At 49.6% G+C, this 16,732-nt stretch overlaps 8 protein-coding genes across 8 annotated transcripts; 3 read left to right on the top strand and 5 right to left on the bottom strand.

The window, feature by feature from the left end:
- Positions 1–1,962: 1,962 nt before the first annotated feature.
- BU24DRAFT_48652 (uncharacterized protein) lies at positions 1,963–4,009 on the bottom strand. The gene is made up of 3 exons (XM_033533417.1): positions 3,224–4,009; positions 2,860–3,167; positions 1,963–2,811 (listed from the first exon to the last, which is right to left on the bottom strand). Exons 1-3 carry the CDS (start codon positions 3,714–3,716, stop codon positions 2,014–2,016), a joined length of 1,599 nt encoding a protein of 532 aa, XP_033379263.1. The 5' UTR covers positions 3,717–4,009; the 3' UTR covers positions 1,963–2,013.
- A 179-nt stretch (positions 4,010–4,188) lies between these two features.
- BU24DRAFT_496089 (ARF/SAR superfamily) lies at positions 4,189–5,287 on the top strand. The gene is made up of 2 exons (XM_033534176.1): positions 4,189–4,374; positions 4,434–5,287. The coding sequence occupies exons 1-2, from the start codon at positions 4,326–4,328 to the stop codon at positions 5,048–5,050; spliced, it is 666 nt and encodes a 221-aa protein (XP_033379262.1). The 5' UTR covers positions 4,189–4,325; the 3' UTR covers positions 5,051–5,287.
- Positions 5,288–6,175: 888 nt separating this feature from the next.
- BU24DRAFT_48468 (kinase-like protein) lies at positions 6,176–7,185 on the top strand. Its single transcript, XM_033533354.1, has one exon. The coding sequence runs from the start codon at positions 6,215–6,217 to the stop codon at positions 7,073–7,075; it is 861 nt and encodes a 286-aa protein (XP_033379261.1). The 5' UTR covers positions 6,176–6,214; the 3' UTR covers positions 7,076–7,185.
- A 60-nt stretch (positions 7,186–7,245) lies between these two features.
- Positions 7,246–8,425, bottom strand: BU24DRAFT_427111 (NAD(P)-binding protein). The gene has a single exon (XM_033529145.1). The coding sequence runs from the start codon at positions 8,404–8,406 to the stop codon at positions 7,297–7,299; it is 1,110 nt and encodes a 369-aa protein (XP_033379260.1). The 5' UTR covers positions 8,407–8,425; the 3' UTR covers positions 7,246–7,296.
- Positions 8,426–8,604: 179 nt separating this feature from the next.
- BU24DRAFT_48616 (aldehyde dehydrogenase-like protein) lies at positions 8,605–10,582 on the bottom strand. Its single transcript, XM_033533406.1, has 4 exons — positions 10,384–10,582; positions 9,368–10,329; positions 9,104–9,309; positions 8,605–9,045 (listed from the first exon to the last, which is right to left on the bottom strand). The coding sequence occupies exons 1-4, from the start codon at positions 10,405–10,407 to the stop codon at positions 8,804–8,806; spliced, it is 1,434 nt and encodes a 477-aa protein (XP_033379259.1). The 5' UTR covers positions 10,408–10,582; the 3' UTR covers positions 8,605–8,803.
- Positions 10,583–11,144: 562 nt separating this feature from the next.
- BU24DRAFT_466674 (uncharacterized protein) lies at positions 11,145–11,558 on the bottom strand (the record flags this gene model as incomplete). Its single annotated transcript, XM_033532387.1, has 1 exon — positions 11,145–11,558. The coding sequence occupies one exon, from the start codon at positions 11,556–11,558 to the stop codon at positions 11,145–11,147; it is 414 nt and encodes a 137-aa protein (XP_033379258.1).
- A 41-nt stretch (positions 11,559–11,599) lies between these two features.
- Positions 11,600–11,812, top strand: BU24DRAFT_355570 (uncharacterized protein; the record flags this gene model as incomplete). Its single annotated transcript, XM_033523862.1, has 1 exon — positions 11,600–11,812. A coding segment is annotated over one exon (213 nt), but the record flags the coding sequence as incomplete, so codon positions are not given.
- A 438-nt stretch (positions 11,813–12,250) lies between these two features.
- BU24DRAFT_427108 (uncharacterized protein) lies at positions 12,251–16,367 on the bottom strand. Its single transcript, XM_033529144.1, has 9 exons — positions 16,201–16,367; positions 15,931–16,144; positions 15,814–15,873; positions 15,424–15,756; positions 15,203–15,353; positions 13,610–15,098; positions 13,054–13,548; positions 12,691–12,999; positions 12,251–12,624 (listed from the first exon to the last, which is right to left on the bottom strand). The coding sequence occupies exons 1-9, from the start codon at positions 16,260–16,262 to the stop codon at positions 12,384–12,386; spliced, it is 3,354 nt and encodes a 1,117-aa protein (XP_033379256.1). The 5' UTR covers positions 16,263–16,367; the 3' UTR covers positions 12,251–12,383.
- Positions 16,368–16,732: the final 365 nt, after the last annotated feature.

Genomic DNA, 16,732 nt, shown 5'->3' with positions numbered 1-16,732 from the left:
AAGGACAAGGATCCTGGCAATTCTGATGTTTGCCCTATCCTACGAGTAACGAGCAAAACTGGTATCTGACTGTCGCGGATGGGCACGGATACGATTGGGTGATGTCGACGCCAGGTCACCACCACGACCACCAGATGATCGAATCTTCACAATACGGCGGTGCACCACAGGAGTGCAGGACCGTGGGCAGAGGAGGGATCACTTGAAGAGATCGCACACGGTATGTGGACGAGTATGACAGGCTTGTGCCACACGAGATGCGACAGGGTTGGCCAGAGAGTTGCGGGTGGTTGCTGAAATGATGTGACGTCGAAGAGTGAGGATGATGAACGAGGATGCGACAAAGATGAATGGCAAGTATGGAGACGTATGAGATGAAGTAGAAGTGTAGGTACGTATAGTAAGGCACAATCCAGTACAATACAGTACGGGGGGTGGTTGAAGATGGTGAGGGATATGCGGATGTAGACAGCAGTACGGAGTGGATGGAAGATGGGAGGTGGAGATGGATGGGATAGGGATGGAGGGAGGATGATGACGGGGGTGGGGGCCGGATTATCCAGGTATTGTTCCGTAGATACGGGTTAGTGTCAACCAATTCACCCATCCCAAACCTTCCATCATCGCTTCTACAATACGTTCCATTACTCTTCCACCACCAACAACCTCCACAACCTCCCTATCATCGTTCGCTAATTGAAAACCATCAGAACGATCTTCAGGCACCAAATCCACTAACCATAACAAGTATCTCCAACCTACAGCTTCGTATTTGTATCTCCACGACATCACAGCATCAACATCATCACTTGAACTTCTTTCTTCAATTCGCCTTGAATCTTCTGCTCATCGCTTTCCTTTTTCTTTCCTTCCTTTTCCTTTACCTCAGCACGCCTGCTTAGCTCTCCTTACTACGGTATCACTGCGGACGCATTCAGCTCGCTCACTGCCTCGAGATGGCGGCGCCCGAGCCAGCACACGCACCGCACCAGCCGACACCTCCTTCGTTGGCCTCACTCGTGCCAGAAAAAATGACTCGATATCGTCATCACGGAGTTTACGGCAACTCTCATTTCGGACTGTGAACGGTACGCAGACCAGAGGGATGTGACTGAATAAAGGAACAAATTGAAAAACCATGCGCTGTGTTCCCGTCATCTCGAAACCAGCACACCCATATACTTGCCTCCTTCCTTATCTCATATCCTCCATCCGAAGTATGCCGTCATGATCTATATCACGCCAAGTGCACGCGCAGAACAGCAAAGGTCAAGTTATTCGTAAATTACTGTTTCGGAATATAACCCCTGCAACCCTGCAACACGGCCGTTCTAGAAGCCCAAAGGAAGACCTTCCAGATGCGCGCCTCAGCGCCCGATGCTGGTGCTACTCGTAGTGCGGGTGCCAATTAACGGCACCCAACGTCCTGATCCGCAGCCTGCATATACCACCAACCAAGCACGGCGTTGATAGATTGAAATCATTGGATTGGCTCGATGCAGATTCGTCGGGCAGCGCAGCGGTGAGAGCAGGTAGCTGAGCTAACGCTACGACGGTGACATTTCTTTCTTTCTTGCTTTTCCTTCTGACTTTTCTCCTTTTCAACATGGAACGTTCTAAGCCATTGCAACTTTCACAGCTTTTACATCGCTACAATCGATGTTCTCCTCCAACATCATTTCGTTCAGGCCATGACCTACTTCCAATCACAAATCCACTCCTCTGGTACGGAGATAGGCCGGGTATGCACAATGATCTAGACCATGTCTCCCCAATCTGGGGCGCATATGATTGCCGCGCCCAACAACATTACGTCTATCCGAGTCTTCGGATTTATGAAGTGCACTGTTCGGTAGGGGAAACTGAGGATATTGCGAGTACATATCAGACTATGCTACCAGTAACTAGATGATCGAACAAAATCGTCAAGGAAATAAAGAACATCATGAAATCCCCACAACCATAAACGCCAACCCACTGCTTCCAAGCGCCAATCCGACAACATGTTCACGTTCACGAGCTTCCAATGACTTCGGCTCCAAGCACACCAGCAGCCAACTGCCCCAACCCGCCCAAAAAGGTGAGCAAAAGAGTCAATGCTGTCGACTCGCCCCCAGCAACTAGATCTTCCACGGAAGCGCCGTCGGTCTCTGTCTGCTTGACTTCTTTCACGGCGTTCGTGGGAGGCTCGTATGCACTCTCCGCGTCCGACTCGAAGTCTGATCGCGCCTTTCTCCTCGTGCTCCGGCGCACGCTACCGGCTGCGGGAGCAGGTGTTCCGGCACCATTTGACGTGCCCTTCTTCGGGCGGCCCCGCCTCTTCGGGGTCGTTGGTGGCAGCTCCTCTTCGACTTTCTTCTCCACTACATCTGCTACCTCCGCTACCTCCTTGGTAAACGCAACGTGTTTCTCCTTTTGGGACGACGAGAAGTACCAGAGCAGACTGTTGTCGAGGATATCATCGATTTCTAGGTTTCGAACAAAGGTCCAAGCTAGGAGACCGGTGACGGTGAAGAAAACATCAGTGCCGGTGATGCTGATCACTGGATGCTTGCTCACGTGCTTCAGCTGTTGAGCCGCGTTCCCTAGACCCTGTAGAAAGCGGTTGGAGCTATCCTGCTTGCCCATCGCGTTCTTGAACAGGTCGTACACGGACGTCTGTTCCGGGGGCGTGTTGGCGGCGATGATAGTGGCGAAAAGGTCCCAACATAAGCCAAACGATGTAAGTCCCAGGACCCAAAACGTCCTCGCGAACGATCGATGCGCAGCTTCCTTCGTAGCGTGCTGCTGTCCCCAGCTTGCGGGTATAATCTGTCTACATCAGTTTAGGACTCTCGAGCATCGCGAATCTGCCCATACCTGTGGTGCGAATGCTAGATAGAATGGTATGGCGTAGTACCCAATTCGAACTGCAGTGAGGTTGGCGCCACCCGCTATCAGCGTTGGCAAGTAAAGCAAGGCGACGAACGATGCCACAACTGGCGTGTAGAGAAACACCGGCTTAGGCGCAAAAAGGGCATTGTGTTTCAGAGTGTCCTCGCTGTGCAGCGCCACCGGAGTGAACAGTATTGTGACGAAGAACAGATTGAGCGCATAACCCAAGCTTCCAACGAGGCTCAAGGAGACAAATGCTGCGATTGTCTTGTTAGACAGATTGCGTCTCCTCCCTATCATACGGTTAGTACAATTGATAATACCATCCATGAACAGAATGACTGCGCACCTTCGACACCAAAGAAGATTGCAGCCGCTGCAAGTCCAACTGCATGTTGGCTTGTATACAAGAACCCCTCTGTTGAGCCCACGGAAAGCGCATCAGACTCGGCGATCAAATCCACATCACTGAACCAGTCACCCAGCCGCCATCGTCCTACACCTTCCTCTCCCGTGCCGTACCAGCCCGTCCACAAGCTCCCAGGTGCCTCGTGGTTGCGCTGCTCGGCCCAATCGAAGTAAGACAGAATGCGCCAAGCAGCACTGAACGTGGAGACAGCAGCGATAGAGAAAAAGGCAAGGCCCGCGAAGAGCGCAGCATGGCGATCGCGCAAGGGTTGCTGTGCGCGCGTCGAGGTTGGCGGCGGCAGCGAGCGTGCGGCGCGACGTATGGTGCGAACGAGGTATGCGCTCAGGCCGGCGACGACGAGCGCCTGGCTGGAGAAAACTCCAAGCGGATATGCGTTGCTGCGCGATGTCGCGCTGGGGTCGAGCGGGGCCATGGTCTATCTACTTATCGATATCTCTTTACGATGGTGTTGCTTTGGAGTAGTAGTGCTGAAGCTATGTCAACATGGTGCGCCGCACGCGATGTATGGTTGCTGGATGTGTATGTTGTGGTAAGGTATGCAGTGGATACACGCGAGGCCCAACCCTGTCTATTGTAGTATGTATGCCACGAGTAGATGTAGTGGTGTAGGATCTGGAGAATGGAGAGCTGAGAGGTTTGTTTTGATCTGTGAGATCGCGTGTGGAGGGTGTTATTTGTGTGGAAGGGAAGAGAGTAGATGAAAGCCTGAGATGCCCCGCGCAAGACAATAAGCAAAGCAGGCGGCTCAATTCATCCAAACTGTTGTGACCTGTAATGGCCTGGCTGGGTCTTGTTATGTTTCCATGGGCCCCAAGACAAGACGTCACCGCATCCCATCCCATCAACCCAGTGATGAACATCGACTAACCGTAAGTGGTAAGGTCAATATGAGTATGGGAAGCTGGGGCCACCTACACTGAGTTCCATGATGGATCCACATCATCACCTCTCCCATTCGTAGCTGAGAGCATGTGAACCGTCTACCGTCTCTGGCACTACCTTTCTTAGGGTTCGCCAGACAATGTACCACCTCTTCAAATCAATATATCTCCATGCAACAAGCAAAGAAGGTCCGCCCCCTTCCCCCTACCCCAAACCCACACCCTCCCGCTAACCAACTCACCAACAGAATACTCCATCCTCGTCCTCGGCCTCGACAACGCCGGCAAAACCACCCTCCTCGAGCAAATAAAAGCCGCCTACTCCGCCAACCACCCGAACCTCAAGACCGTCCCCACCGTCGGCCAGAATGTCGCAACCGTTGAGCTCCCGGCCCCAAACCCCCTGTACCTAAAGATCTGGGACGTCGGCGGCCAGCACTCGCTGCGCGGCCTCTGGCAATCCTACTACTCGTCCTGCCACGCCATCGTCTTCGTGATCGACTCCACCGACGTCGGCGACGCGGACATCGCCACGCTGTCCACGGACGCAGGCCGCAACGACGAGCATGGCCGCCTCGACGAGTGCCGCCTTGTGCTTGAGTCCGTACTGCACAACGAAGACGCGACGGGTGTACCGATCCTCGTACTTGCGAACAAGCAGGATCGCGAGGACTGCGTGGAGGTTGTAAGGATTAAGGAGGGGCTTGTGAGGAAGGTGTTTGAGGGCGAGAAGGGCGGAAATGTCAGGGATAGTAGGGTGTTGCCTTGCTCGGCGTTGACGGGTACGGGCGTCCAGGAGGCGGTCGAGTGGTTGTGTAGTCGAGTAAGGTGGAATAAGGAGGCGAGGCCGCCGGTTATGAGATGAGAGGAGTGGAGAGGAGCTGTTTGGGCTGGCAATGCAAAGTGTGCAGAATTGTATGCAAAGATAAGAGTGGAGATATATACCCCAGATTTTGATTCGTTGGTTTTAAAGTGTTCTGAGGTATTCATCACGTCGACGTGAGTATCTTTGAGAAGGTCAGACTGGATTGTGATATTGTGACTTGAATATCTGTTTGAAGATGCGTGCATGTACGAAGCAAAGCCTAGGGCACAAGCCCCCAATTGCCCAGAGAAGAGAATCGGCAACCATACCTGCCTCCTAGCCATTCACCGAGAGACTGTAGACTGTCATTATGTCGTGTACATCAAAGTGACTGCAAAGAACATGTCACACACGAACTCTGCCATTGCAATCCGGCAACATTAGTTTCCGACATCTCCTCATCGCCCATGGTGTGCCTTCTAGTTGAACCAAGTAGGACTTGTCCCTGAGGTAAGGAAACCCCATAATGGTATCATCTGAATTTTGAAGTACGATACCTAGAGGGGGATCCGTGCTGACTACTATTGAATCATGCATTTTGAAAAAGTGCAGTGTTAGGATAGGGAGATTCAGGATAGAGTAATATCGAGAATAGGAGAAAATGGGCGAGGCTTTGATCTAAATGGAGGATTCGATAATTATCTTGAGAGAATGACCAATTCGAGAAGGCTGAACTTTGCGAAGTTGAGAGGTTTGCGGAGAATGGCCGCTGTCGTTTCTCCGCCATGATTGGCTTTGAGCATCCATAGGATGTATAAATTGAGATATGTTCCTTAATCAACATTCAAACCTCCAGTTATCCCTTGAATATATTTCTATTTTTTTCGATCGACAAAATACAGTCGTGCCCTGAAACTTGCTTGATATGTGGTCATGTTCTACTATTCTGTTGGATAAAACTGAATCCTTGCGTCTCAGAATCCCTTAGGAGAGTGGTACACAAATTGAGCCTGTGTGCCCAGCATGAAAAGGTTTACCTCTTCAACAATAACAATGGATTTGGCTCATCATAGAATTTACGGTAAATGCATCGATGCGGAAATGTTTGTTGCCTCAAGAGATGGAGCACGGACCCGATATCCTTGCGGCCTTCGTCACGCGAAGAGCATGTAGATGCGAATACCATCTACATCTCACAAGTACAGTGTGTGTTGGAAGAGGTCTATGGATCCGCCAATTGCGGAGAATCCTCGCATTCAATCGCGGGTGAAAACTAAAGCTCTCCAGATCCTCACGCTTGCGGTCACCAAGCTAGCCACGCAAAGATATCTCCGCAAGCTCTTTACACGCTCGAGTGGCACCATTCTCTGTCTTAACTTCTGCATCAAATTCGGCGACTCTGTCACTCTGCCCGAAGCAAACGCACTCCGCTTCGTCGCAAAGCACACCTCTATCCCTGTACCAAAAGTCCACCATGCTTTCATGCGCAATGGCAAGGCCTATATACTCATGGAAAGGATCCGTGGCGAGTGCGTAGCTAATAGATGGCATTCGCTCTCGGACGCGTCAAAATCGGAAATATTCAATCAGCTGAAACAAATGGTACAAGAACTTCGGTCTGTACCTTGCCAGACCGACGGTGTGAGCAATCTGAACCGTGGTCCGCTTCACGATTGTCGGCTTCAACCCTCTTCCTGGGGACCTTCCCGCACCATCGCCGATTTTCACTTGTCGCTCCGGAATAACGTAACCCTCGAGTCTCTTGAGTCATCACATTCGTTGAGTCCCGCTGTTGTATCGGACCTAAGACGGCTTATTACGTTTCATGAGTCAACGCTGCGAGGCCCTGTCCTCACACATGGTGATCTGAGCAGCCTTAATATACTTATCCGCGACGATAAAGTGGTTGGTATCGTTGATTGGGATACGGCCGGGTGGCTACCCTACTATTGGGAGTACACGATGGCATGGCATGCCAATCCCCAGAATTACTTTTGGCAGAATGAGGTGAGGAATTTTCTAGACGCACAGGAGGAGGAAGTAGGCATGGAGAAGCTCAGGCGTATGTACTTCAGTGACATTTGAATTGACTATGTGCTCCTGAGGGCCGGGGATGAAGGGCAGATATTGACACATGGCGATTTTTAAAGGAACGGCTTTCAAGGAGTATACTTCTTATTGAAGTTAAAGAATACCCCAGCATACAGGACCGACATTTGCAAATGCTAAGTTATGGCACAGGAGTACGAAGCTCACTAGATTCCGAGACACCATCTTCTTAACACTTCTATTGAATCCGCCCGTCATTACCATTTTCTTTGTTTTTTATACCAATCAACCGTTCGGTCAAGTCCCTCTTGTAGTCCAACTGGAGGGCTATACTGCAACCTTTCGTTGGCCTTGTCAATATTCAAGGTGTAGGAAGAAACAGCGTATCTCACAGCTGCAGTAGATACCGCCGACCGTCTTTTCCCCAACGAAAAAGCCCAAACCAACCATTCGGCTAGAAATCCAATCGTCAAACCTATGGGCTTAGGAATTGATACTACATCATTGTGCGTAATCGGTGACCCAAAGAGGTTGGAAGTTCTCATAGTGAAATCCCAGAAAGGAATCCGTTCGTCGTTCGTGATGTTGAACACCTCGCCCTCCACACGTTCAGCAGCCGGTAATGGCGCCTCCCTATGGGCGGCTATCAGAGCCCGAGCAGCGAGAAGGTGGGCATGGCAAACATTGTCAACATAGACGAAGTCGTAGAGATTCTCGCCGCTCCCAAACCTGTACTTTTCTTGCCCTCTCTTCACGACATTTAGAATATTCTCAAAGAACAGCGGGTCATCCGGGCCAAATGTCGTGCAAGGACGTAGAGCACACGTCAACATCCCATTGGCATTCTTCCGGTTCGCAGCAATCACTTCTTGCTCGGAAACCCCCTTGGCTAGGGAGTAGCTGCGTGACTGCTTCGAGGCATCGAGGACTGGTAGTTCCTTCACGTCTCGTAGTTCCGCAACGTCGTCGTACCCGACTGCAGTGGAGGAAGTTAGAACCAGAACCCGCGTACCCCCATCGCGATCGGCGGTTGCAAGAAGGTTTCGCGTCCCTTCTACGCTGACGCGCCAGTGAAGCTGAGGGTCAGGTTCCATGGAAGGTGGGCAGGCTATGTGGAAGATGACGAGTGGTGGATTCGCCATTGCAGCGAAAGCTGCATCAACTGCAGATGGATCGGTGATATCGCCGGTGATGTAGATCGCAGAGGCATGTTGGCGTGATGGGCGATTGGTGTCGATGTCGAAAGCATAGACTTTGCAATTGGGTTCGACCTCGAGTATGGCGGAAACAAGGTGGTGGCCAATGAAGCCGCACCCGCCGGTTACGAGGACGGATTTGAGGCTGGGTTTATCGTTTGGAGGGGCCATGTGTGAAGCGTGGAGGGGCCCTCACAACATAAAAGTAGCAAGAAGCCTGATCAACTAACCAACTACGAAGGAGCAGACTAAGTGTGGAATAGAAGATAAGGTTAACAAACTGACCGCTGACATATAGCCGATTATCTATCTATTCCAACAGGAACGGCGCAGTCGTCCCTCTGTCGCAATCGTCCCGCAACCAGAACACCGGGTTCACCTTAGCACATATAGCCAGTGTGGTAGGAGGAAATCATCTTGGCAATTGAGTGCCGCAATTGAACTGATTAGAAGGTGAAGGCCTTCATAATGTATTGTGTGCCGCAATTGAACTGATTAGAAGGTGAAGGCCTTCATAATTTATTGTGTGCATGAATATGCCGTGTATGTAGCCTCCATTTCAATTTTCCTACTTCCAAACCCATAAGCTCCGACTATTGGTATAATGCTTCAAGCCCTCAATGCCCCATTCCATTCCGATCCCACTTTCCTTGTGGCCGCCAAATGGAATTTTTGGGTCTACGTCAAAGTGTGAGTTCACCCAAACGCTCCCTGCTTCTAGTTGTCTCGCCATCCTTTCAGCGCGTTTTACATCACGACTCCACACTGAAGCACCAAGACCGGCTTTGCTTGCGTTTGCGCGCTCGATGACTGAAGACGTAGTGTAAGTAAGTCTATCGCTAGTTGTGGGGATTAAACTCCAACTCACCATCTATCTCATCCGACCACTTCAACAAAGGAACTATTGGTCCGAATGGTTCATCCGTTACGATGGAAGAATCTTCAGGAGGATTGTCAATAATAGCTGGAGTGATGAAGTACCCTCCTGATGCAGAATCCTGTGCAGAACCCGCAAGGGCCGTTTTCCAGCCTTGCTTCTCGATTTGTGCATAGAGGCCTTTGACTTTTTCGTACCTAATCTGAATTAGCGACAATTCGTATTGGAAATCAGCATGGGGCAGCATCTCACTGCATCTTGTTCTGTATCGGGCCTACAACGACACCCTCTTCCATTCCGGACCCTGTCTTGATGGTAGACTTTGTGAAAGCCACCATCTTATCACGGAAGGTATCGTAGATACGTTCGTGGACATATATTCTCTTTGCCAGCATGCAGATTTGTCCAGAGTTCAAGAAACTCAACATGGCAAGCTTCGGCACGCACGCGTCTATGTCGACGTCTTCACACACAATCGCAGCATCGTTGCCCCCTAATTCAAGGACATAACGCTTTAGCGTTTTCGCACAGGAAGCTGCCACAAGCTTCCCAGTCGCTGTTGATCCTGTAAAAGCAATCTTGTCGATGGACGGGTGTTCTGTAATCCATGGCCCCAAGTCATCATTTCCAGAAAGTACTTGAACCACACCAGGAGGGAACACGTGCATTGCCAATTCCCCAAGTTTCAAGTTGCAGTATGGCGTGTATGGGGATGGCTTCATGATGAATGTATTTCCAGTTATGAGTGCAGGCCCAAGCTTACCAACGCCGAGCAGGATAGGCCAGTTCCAAGGCACTATACCTGCACACACTCCCAATGCAGGGTATGTTGAGTATACAGTCTTCTCTGCATCATCCTGGAGAATCTCGTCGCGAAGTTCCATGGTAGCAAATGCTCGTAGCCAAGTCAGACTGCGCTCAATCTCGTTATTCGACAGGGACAGCGGTTTGCCTTGTTCCATGGTAAGTAACAGGGCCAGTTCCTGTTGATTGGCTTCGATGGCATCCGCATAATCGAGGAGCAATTTGGCGCGCTCTGAAAATGGGGTTTTACTCCAGGATTTGAAGGCTGTCTTCGCTCCTGCGACTGCGACATCGAGGTCTTCTTTGCGCGCGATCGGAACCTCGAAGAGGTTTTCGCCTGTTGCTGGGTTGATAGAGGAGCGTGTCTGTGGTGTCGGCACGAATTGATTGTTGATTATGTTTCCCGGATAAGTCTAAGGCCCATTTGTCAGATTCTATTAGTGTCTCAAAGAAAGTGTTTAGCATACAGCGATGTCCAGTTTAATTGCCATGATTTGTGCTAGGTGCGAGGGGATCGAGTTATGGAAATGAAGACCGTCGTTCACAGATTGTGTGAACCACTCTGTACTTATGCTACTGTTTCTAACGGGGCACAGGTCTCACCTAACCCCGCATCTGACTGCTCTATAACTTGGCATGCACTCGTCTCTCCGGGAGTAATGCACGGGATACCAACAGGGCAATATTTTGCTAGAATATGCAGTATCTGACAAGGGCCATTTTCCAGATCTTTCTTAGTGCAACACTTAAAGTTCTACAGAGGGTTGGCACGTCAGGCTAGCCACCTGCTAACTTTATGTATATTCTATACCTAAAGTGTCTACTTAAGAATGTGCTGTAGCTAGTAAACAATCTTAACTGCTTGTAATAAACCTTGCTAAAATACTGTTGTAGGCACAAAATACTAGCATGGGGCCAGCCTGACGTGATTGACCGGCTATCCACTTTCTTGGCTAGGTGTGATTGGGGCTGAGCTGGAGGATCTGCCTATAGACGATTCATCGTGTCTATCAGAGCTAGAGTGACCAGTTCGGGACGCGGCTCGTGTCGTTGCCATTGCTCTCTCTCGTGATGCGCTTTGAATGGCTTCGAGACCACGGTAGCGCATTTCGATTGTATCTTTGACCCAGAAGTAACAAGACTCAGTTAGACGCATTCGCTTGTAGATAGGATCCATTATACTAGTTTGAACTTCAAGATTGATGCCACAAAGATTCATGAAGTCAAATCATGAGGAATCGTTCTCCTCATCCCAGGTGTCCTGATCGCGGAAACGCTTTAGATAACCGACAGCGACTTCCACGAATGGAATATCACCATCGGGATCGACTTCAAATCGGCCTGGAGGAGTTGAAGGCCAATTATTGCAATGATCCCAAATTCGATTGGCCGCAGTATTGGTATATCCAAGGTACTTCAGAGTTGCCAGGGAAATTAGAACCTCAGGAATAGTCACATACATTTCAGTGACTGAGGAAGATGGTGTTGATGAAATGGGAGTCAGTGGAAGGTGGGAGTTCTCTTCATCACTGTATCTGCCCAAGCGCCGTCTATGGACTAAACGAGTGCCATTTTCGCTGACTGGGCTTATGAGCCCAGCAGCAGAGAGGTCCTCTGCATCAGCAGATGCGAGCACGGACATGATGAAGATGCTTGTGTCTTGGAAAGCCTGTATTTGGAGCTGTAGAGAATTTAGAGGAGATGGTGAAGAGAAGTCGAGAGATGGTGAAGAGAAGTCGAGAGATAGTAAAGAGAAGTCGAGAGATGGTGAAGAGAAGTCAAGAGATGGTAAAGAGAAGTCGAGAGATGGTGAAGAGAAGTCAAGAGATGGTAAAGAGAAGTAGAGAGATGGTGAAAAGAAGTAGAGAGATGGTGAAAAGAAGTAGAGGAATTTGAGTAGTCGAATGTTGTATTTAAAGTGTGTGAGAGATTGAGATTGTTGGTGTAAACCTGTCAGGGCGTGTTTTGTTGAGATGGGGTGTCTTCCCGTGATACGGTTGTTGAGGCCGTCAATGACGGAAACGGCGTGTGAAGCTACTGGTTCGGCTGTCCGGTATTGTTTGAAGTAAGTACCAGGTACCAGGTGTAAGACGGGTATGTTGTTCGACTGGGCCAAACGTCGCTAGGGCTGGTATGTGGGACAGGTTGCTGGTAATTGTCGGTTGATAGAGCAGCATTTGTATTTGAAACAAAACGGACGCGGTGACGTAGGGATTGGGTTCGCAGTCGAGCGTGTCCGTATTATTGTCCGTTCTTGTCGTCTCGTTGTGATGCCGTTGTGAAAAGAAAAATGGCAACACACGGAGCGACTCTTGTCTCTCCGGGAGTAATGCACGGGATATCAACAGGGCATTACTTTGCTAGAATATGCAGTAACTAACAAGGGCATTTTCCAGATCTTTCTTAGTACAACACCTAAAATTCTACACTTCAACACAAATAGCGTTAGGTAGAATTGGTACAATCTTTACCGGATAAGTACATGCACTAAGCTGTCGAAATGCTCCATCTTCAGCTCATCCAAAGGAATTTTGTCAGCCGGACATAATTCATCTCGAACATCCATCGCTTCCATTCGCCTGGCGCTCCCGGCTCCTGGCCTCTTTTCGTGGCGTAGAACCTCGCTCTGGAGGAACAAAGCCCTTGCGATTTCTCGGTTGTAGTAACCAGTCCGCGAAAGAGTGCCAATGGCTTGGTCGAGCAGTAGTCTGGAAATTCCAAAGTTAGGCATGAAGGATCCAAATTCAAAGATTGGGGGGAGGGAAAAGTCTTACTCTGCTTCATGCAATCTGCTCCTGTCCTGGTTGACCAGAATCTGGCGTGCGATCATGACACGTGCGTGAGCGACATCCACATGCTCGTCACCTTTGACTTCGAGATAGATATTCAACGCACGGGTGTAATAGTTCATGCATAGATCTTGTGGTGAGGTGCCGTCAACAGGCTTATGGTTGTGCGGTGATTGATCGACGGATGAAGGGAGACTTTGTGGCTCTAGGGCGAGATCATTCCACTCCACAAAATTTTTGTCGAAGTTTTGTCTGTATGTGACATTTCCCAGGTCGAACAGCAAGCCAGCGCTTCTGTTGATACGGTCAGAATTTTCAAATATAGTCTGATACAGCACCTTTGCCTACCGTCCTGATCTTTTATCATCCACGCCGTACTTGTCTGAGCGATGTTTTACTGCTTCTTTGAGTAGGGATGAGGCTTCATCGAACTCCTCTTTCAAGTGATGCCAGTACGCCTTTCCGCGTAGACAATTGAACAAATTGATCTCTTCATATCCTGGTAGTTGTTTCCGTATCTGAATCGAGTCGTCGAACAGTTGCTTGACAGCTTCGGTGGCTTCTTCATTGTAAATGTATGCCATACCCAGCTCCGAATGCGCCGCGGCATATTTGCTGTTGAGCGCTCCAGTTTCTTTGAACATGATATCCTGCGTCGACTTGAATTCATGGTAGTGCCGTAGTCCCGTCTTGTGATCATTGATTGCCATGGCTATGGCGCCCGCTGTGCTATGTCTAGACGAGACCAAGTCAACCATGTCTTCCGCTACATGGATTTTCACGACATCAAATGTATCGAGCAACGGAAGGGCCCGGGGATAAAGCCCCCTGCCCATGCAAAACCTATCAATGCCATATTAGTGACGTCCATGCCATGCAAGATTTACACCAGTCTGTTACGCACCAAGCTGTTTCGACCAGCACCGTTGCGAGTTCTCGTGTTGCGCAATGGCGTTGAACTTCAAGTCCAGCATTCTGATATGAATTCGATACGTGGTCAATGTGGGATAGTAGGGCTTGCTTCAAATCTCGCAAGTCCTTCACATTTATCAACGAGAAGTTCACCTCAGCAGTGACCTCTTTCGGCCATGCGGCACATAGAAGCCGGGATGTAGCGATGAAGGCCCTGGAGAAGGTCGTAGAATCTTTGAGGTACGTAGCCTTTATTGCGCCTTGGAGGATCTCATCAATGGAAAGGGTTTCGCTGTTCTCATTGTAATGCAAGAGTCTATCTTCTTGGAGACTCTTGCGGCATGAAATATAGCTATTTGGATCAGGGTAGTAACCAAGATTGGTGATCGCCCAGTGCGTCGTGAGAAGTTGCTCCGGGATCTGTACATGACGGAGGAAAGCCAGAACACTCAACAGGGCAGCTTCGGAGGGACTTCGCTTGTCCAGCGCCCACATTGCGGCTATGGATGGCAGGCTTGATGTTCCTTGGTCAAGGAATCGCTTCTTTTGGGAGGCCTGGGAAAGCTTAAACTGGGAAAGGCTTTCTACACCGTTGCGGAATGCTGTTGCTACACTAGCAACCGCATATGGAATGCATTGCCAGTCCTGAACAATATCTATGATATTGGGGTCGTTGGACGAGCTAGATGGTAGACCAGCAATTGATGAGAATAACCGCACCGCTTCATGTGTCGATAAAGGTCCAAGATCGCATCCATTTGTATCTAGGAACGCGCGAGATCGGAGATTCTGATTTCGACTGATGACGAGAATGGCTCCGTCAGCTTCCCTAGGCCAAAGATCAACAGTGAAGTTGGCAGCTTTGGCATCGTCCATTACAATCAGCCATGTAGCAGGTTTTGTTTCGTTGGATCGTCGGTTTCTCGATTCCGGTTCATGAAGCCATTGGCGCAAGACAGCCACGATGGCTGTATCGTCATTCTCCTGGGCCGACACTATGTCCAAGCTCGAGGCAAATGCGGCATATTCGCTTATCAGCGTCAATTTATTATCAGCGTCAATCCATGCGATGGTATCATAGTTAGCCTTGTATCGCTGGATATACTCTTTTGCGACGCTGGTTTTGCCAAATCCCGGCTTTCCGGACAGAACAAAGGCCCTTAGTTGAGGCGGGACAGCCCCCTGTGGCGCCCTTTGCTTCGCATTGCTACTTACGGCGGAACCCTCAGTAAGCGCCTTGTGTATGTCTTTCAATAGATCGTCCCTCCCAAACAGCCCGTTTGTTGGCGGTTTTGGAAGATGATAATAGCAAGGAACACGGGCTGTAGGAACACTAGTCGCCATGCTTTTGGTATTTGCAAGCCTCTTTCGTAAACGTGCTCTCGATTTGATATCGGATAAAGGTTGCCTGACTCTCTCACTACTCGAGCTGCCTGCACTTGCTGCGATGTCTGATGATGTTGTATCTGTCCTGGTCTCTTCTAAGGTGTCTCGTCTCAGCTGGACGTTGATTTGTAGGGCGCTGTGCTGTTCCTCGAACGAACGAAGTCGTTTGTAGGCGATGACAGGGGTAGCCAAGACTTACCCTGTAAGATCCCGTAGTTGTTTGCCCTCCGACGTGCCTTTTGTGCGATCTCTTTTAGCAGGTCCGTAAGCTCAAGATCGTTTGCGCCTTTGAAGAAGTCGGCCAACTCGCCACTCATAGGTATTGTTCTTCCCGCTGCTTTGTCGACCCACTGCTGAACAGTCATTGGAATTCCCGACGAGAAGAAGTTAGAAGAACTTTGTGAAAGCGAGCTGACTTACCACTCGCTCCTCTCTCCTACCACCGTTGCGGAATCTTCGACGGCCGTACTGTTTCCTGACAGTTTCGACAAAAGTCGCTATGGGGAAGTCAAAGTATTGATTATCGAAGTCATGCGCTATCTTCTTGACAGATTTAAGCGGTTCATCCAGTTTTGTTACCTTCTTACCTGGTATCGATTTGCCGCTGATCAATCTTGAAAGAGCTTTTGCAGCGTCGACTTTATCAACCTCATCGAGTTGGGGAGTGCCCACGAGGATGATTCCGTCGATGTTGTCTAATAAACTTCTGGCCTGAGCGTTACTCTCCTGGTTTTGTCGAGCAGAACAAAGAGCCTGCAGTCTTCAGTCCATGTGTTCCTTACACAAATTTTGGTGGGATTAGATACATACTTGCTTCAATGCGATCCCTGCTAAGCGAAAGCCAACAAAGACAATGTGCGACGTCCTCTGCTGATAGTACTACGTGAGCTCGGGTATCACAGAGACGGGAACCAAATGGCAAGTTACTTCGTAGAAGGCGTACAACTCCAATAGGAGGATGTCTCGCACATTGTGCAACGCATTGGTAAGATCATCAGGTCTGTTGGCAAACTGCATACCCAGAGGAAGATGAATGATTGCGGCTGAGATATTTGCCTGACATATAGTGTGCAATTGATTGACCCATTCTCCGTGGGCCAAATCAGGCTCCGCGCCTTCGAATCCGTCAACGTATATGATGCTTTAGCATTTTAGCTTCTGGTTCAGAGAAACTGTTCGAAAAGGACTCGGACTCACTCTGTGCCATCCGGATTCTGCTTTGGTACCCTCTCTAGTATGCGTGGTGTTCTATTGGTCATTATGAATCCTGACCGTGGCAATCAGTAGCTGACGAAGACCTGATGAAAATATCTGAGAGAACGTATGAGAAACAATGGGCCTCAAACGCTAGCTCTGTAGATTACTTGGACGGAAAAGAAATCGTCTGCGACTCCAGCCAGGCTGAGTTGTCTGCAGGACTCCAAACAATCAGCCGCGCTCACGTGGCGATAGTAGAAGATCCATGTTACACAAAGTCCTGCCGGTGTATGTACTCTTCGATGTGCTAAAAGCACTATTGGTTGACGATATCATGAGGCTGACTTGGGCGGGGTATGCCTGTCGGCATTGCTCGACACCCAACTTAATACATGGACATCCCAAAGTTTCCCTCCCAAGAGTATTGACTTCTATAACCTTCTTCAAATTAAACTTGCCTTGACTGGTGAAAACACTTGCGACGCGACGTTGTTGAGTTGGCCAAACATGTCTTCCCCCATCCAACCATGGA

Source organism: Aaosphaeria arxii (assembly GCF_010015735.1).
Source record: "Aaosphaeria arxii CBS 175.79 unplaced genomic scaffold BU24scaffold_10, whole genome shotgun sequence".
Lineage (NCBI taxonomy): Eukaryota > Fungi > Ascomycota > Dothideomycetes > Pleosporales > Aaosphaeria > Aaosphaeria arxii.
This window is presented reverse-complemented; position numbering and strand designations above follow the sequence as displayed.

Bases quoted from the DNA above. Each gene is read 5' to 3' on its own strand.
- BU24DRAFT_496089 (XM_033534176.1), top strand. From the start codon at position 4,326: ATGTACCACCTCTTCAAATCAATATATCTCCATGCAACAAGCAAAGAA. The intron at 4,375-4,433 runs GTCCGCCCCCTT...ACTCACCAACAG, and splicing joins CCATGCAACAAGCAAAGAAG to AATACTCCATCCTCGTCCTC.
- BU24DRAFT_48652 (XM_033533417.1), bottom strand. From the start codon at position 3,716: ATGGCCCCGCTCGACCCCAGCGCGACATCGCGCAGCAACGCATATCCG. The intron at 3,168-3,223 runs GTGCGCAGTCAT...ACCGTATGATAG, and splicing joins AATCTTCTTTGGTGTCGAAG to GGAGGAGACGCAATCTGTCT. The intron at 2,812-2,859 runs GTATGGGCAGAT...TGATGTAGACAG, and splicing joins ATCTAGCATTCGCACCACAG to ATTATACCCGCAAGCTGGGG.
- BU24DRAFT_427111 (XM_033529145.1), bottom strand. From the start codon at position 8,406: ATGGCCCCTCCAAACGATAAACCCAGCCTCAAATCCGTCCTCGTAACC.
- BU24DRAFT_427108 (XM_033529144.1), bottom strand. From the start codon at position 16,262: ATGACCAATAGAACACCACGCATACTAGAGAGGGTACCAAAGCAGAAT. The intron at 16,145-16,200 runs GTGAGTCCGAGT...AAAATGCTAAAG, and splicing joins CAGAATCCGGATGGCACAGA to CATCATATACGTTGACGGAT. The intron at 12,625-12,690 runs GTAAGACTTTTC...TGGAATTTCCAG, and splicing joins AGCAGATTGCATGAAGCAGA to ACTACTGCTCGACCAAGCCA.
- BU24DRAFT_48616 (XM_033533406.1), bottom strand. From the start codon at position 10,407: ATGGCAATTAAACTGGACATCGCT. The intron at 10,330-10,383 runs GTATGCTAAACA...AATGGGCCTTAG, and splicing joins CAATTAAACTGGACATCGCT to ACTTATCCGGGAAACATAAT. The intron at 9,310-9,367 runs GCAGTGAGATGC...AATTCAGATTAG, and splicing joins GGCCCGATACAGAACAAGAT to GTACGAAAAAGTCAAAGGCC.
- BU24DRAFT_48468 (XM_033533354.1), top strand. From the start codon at position 6,215: ATGGATCCGCCAATTGCGGAGAATCCTCGCATTCAATCGCGGGTGAAA.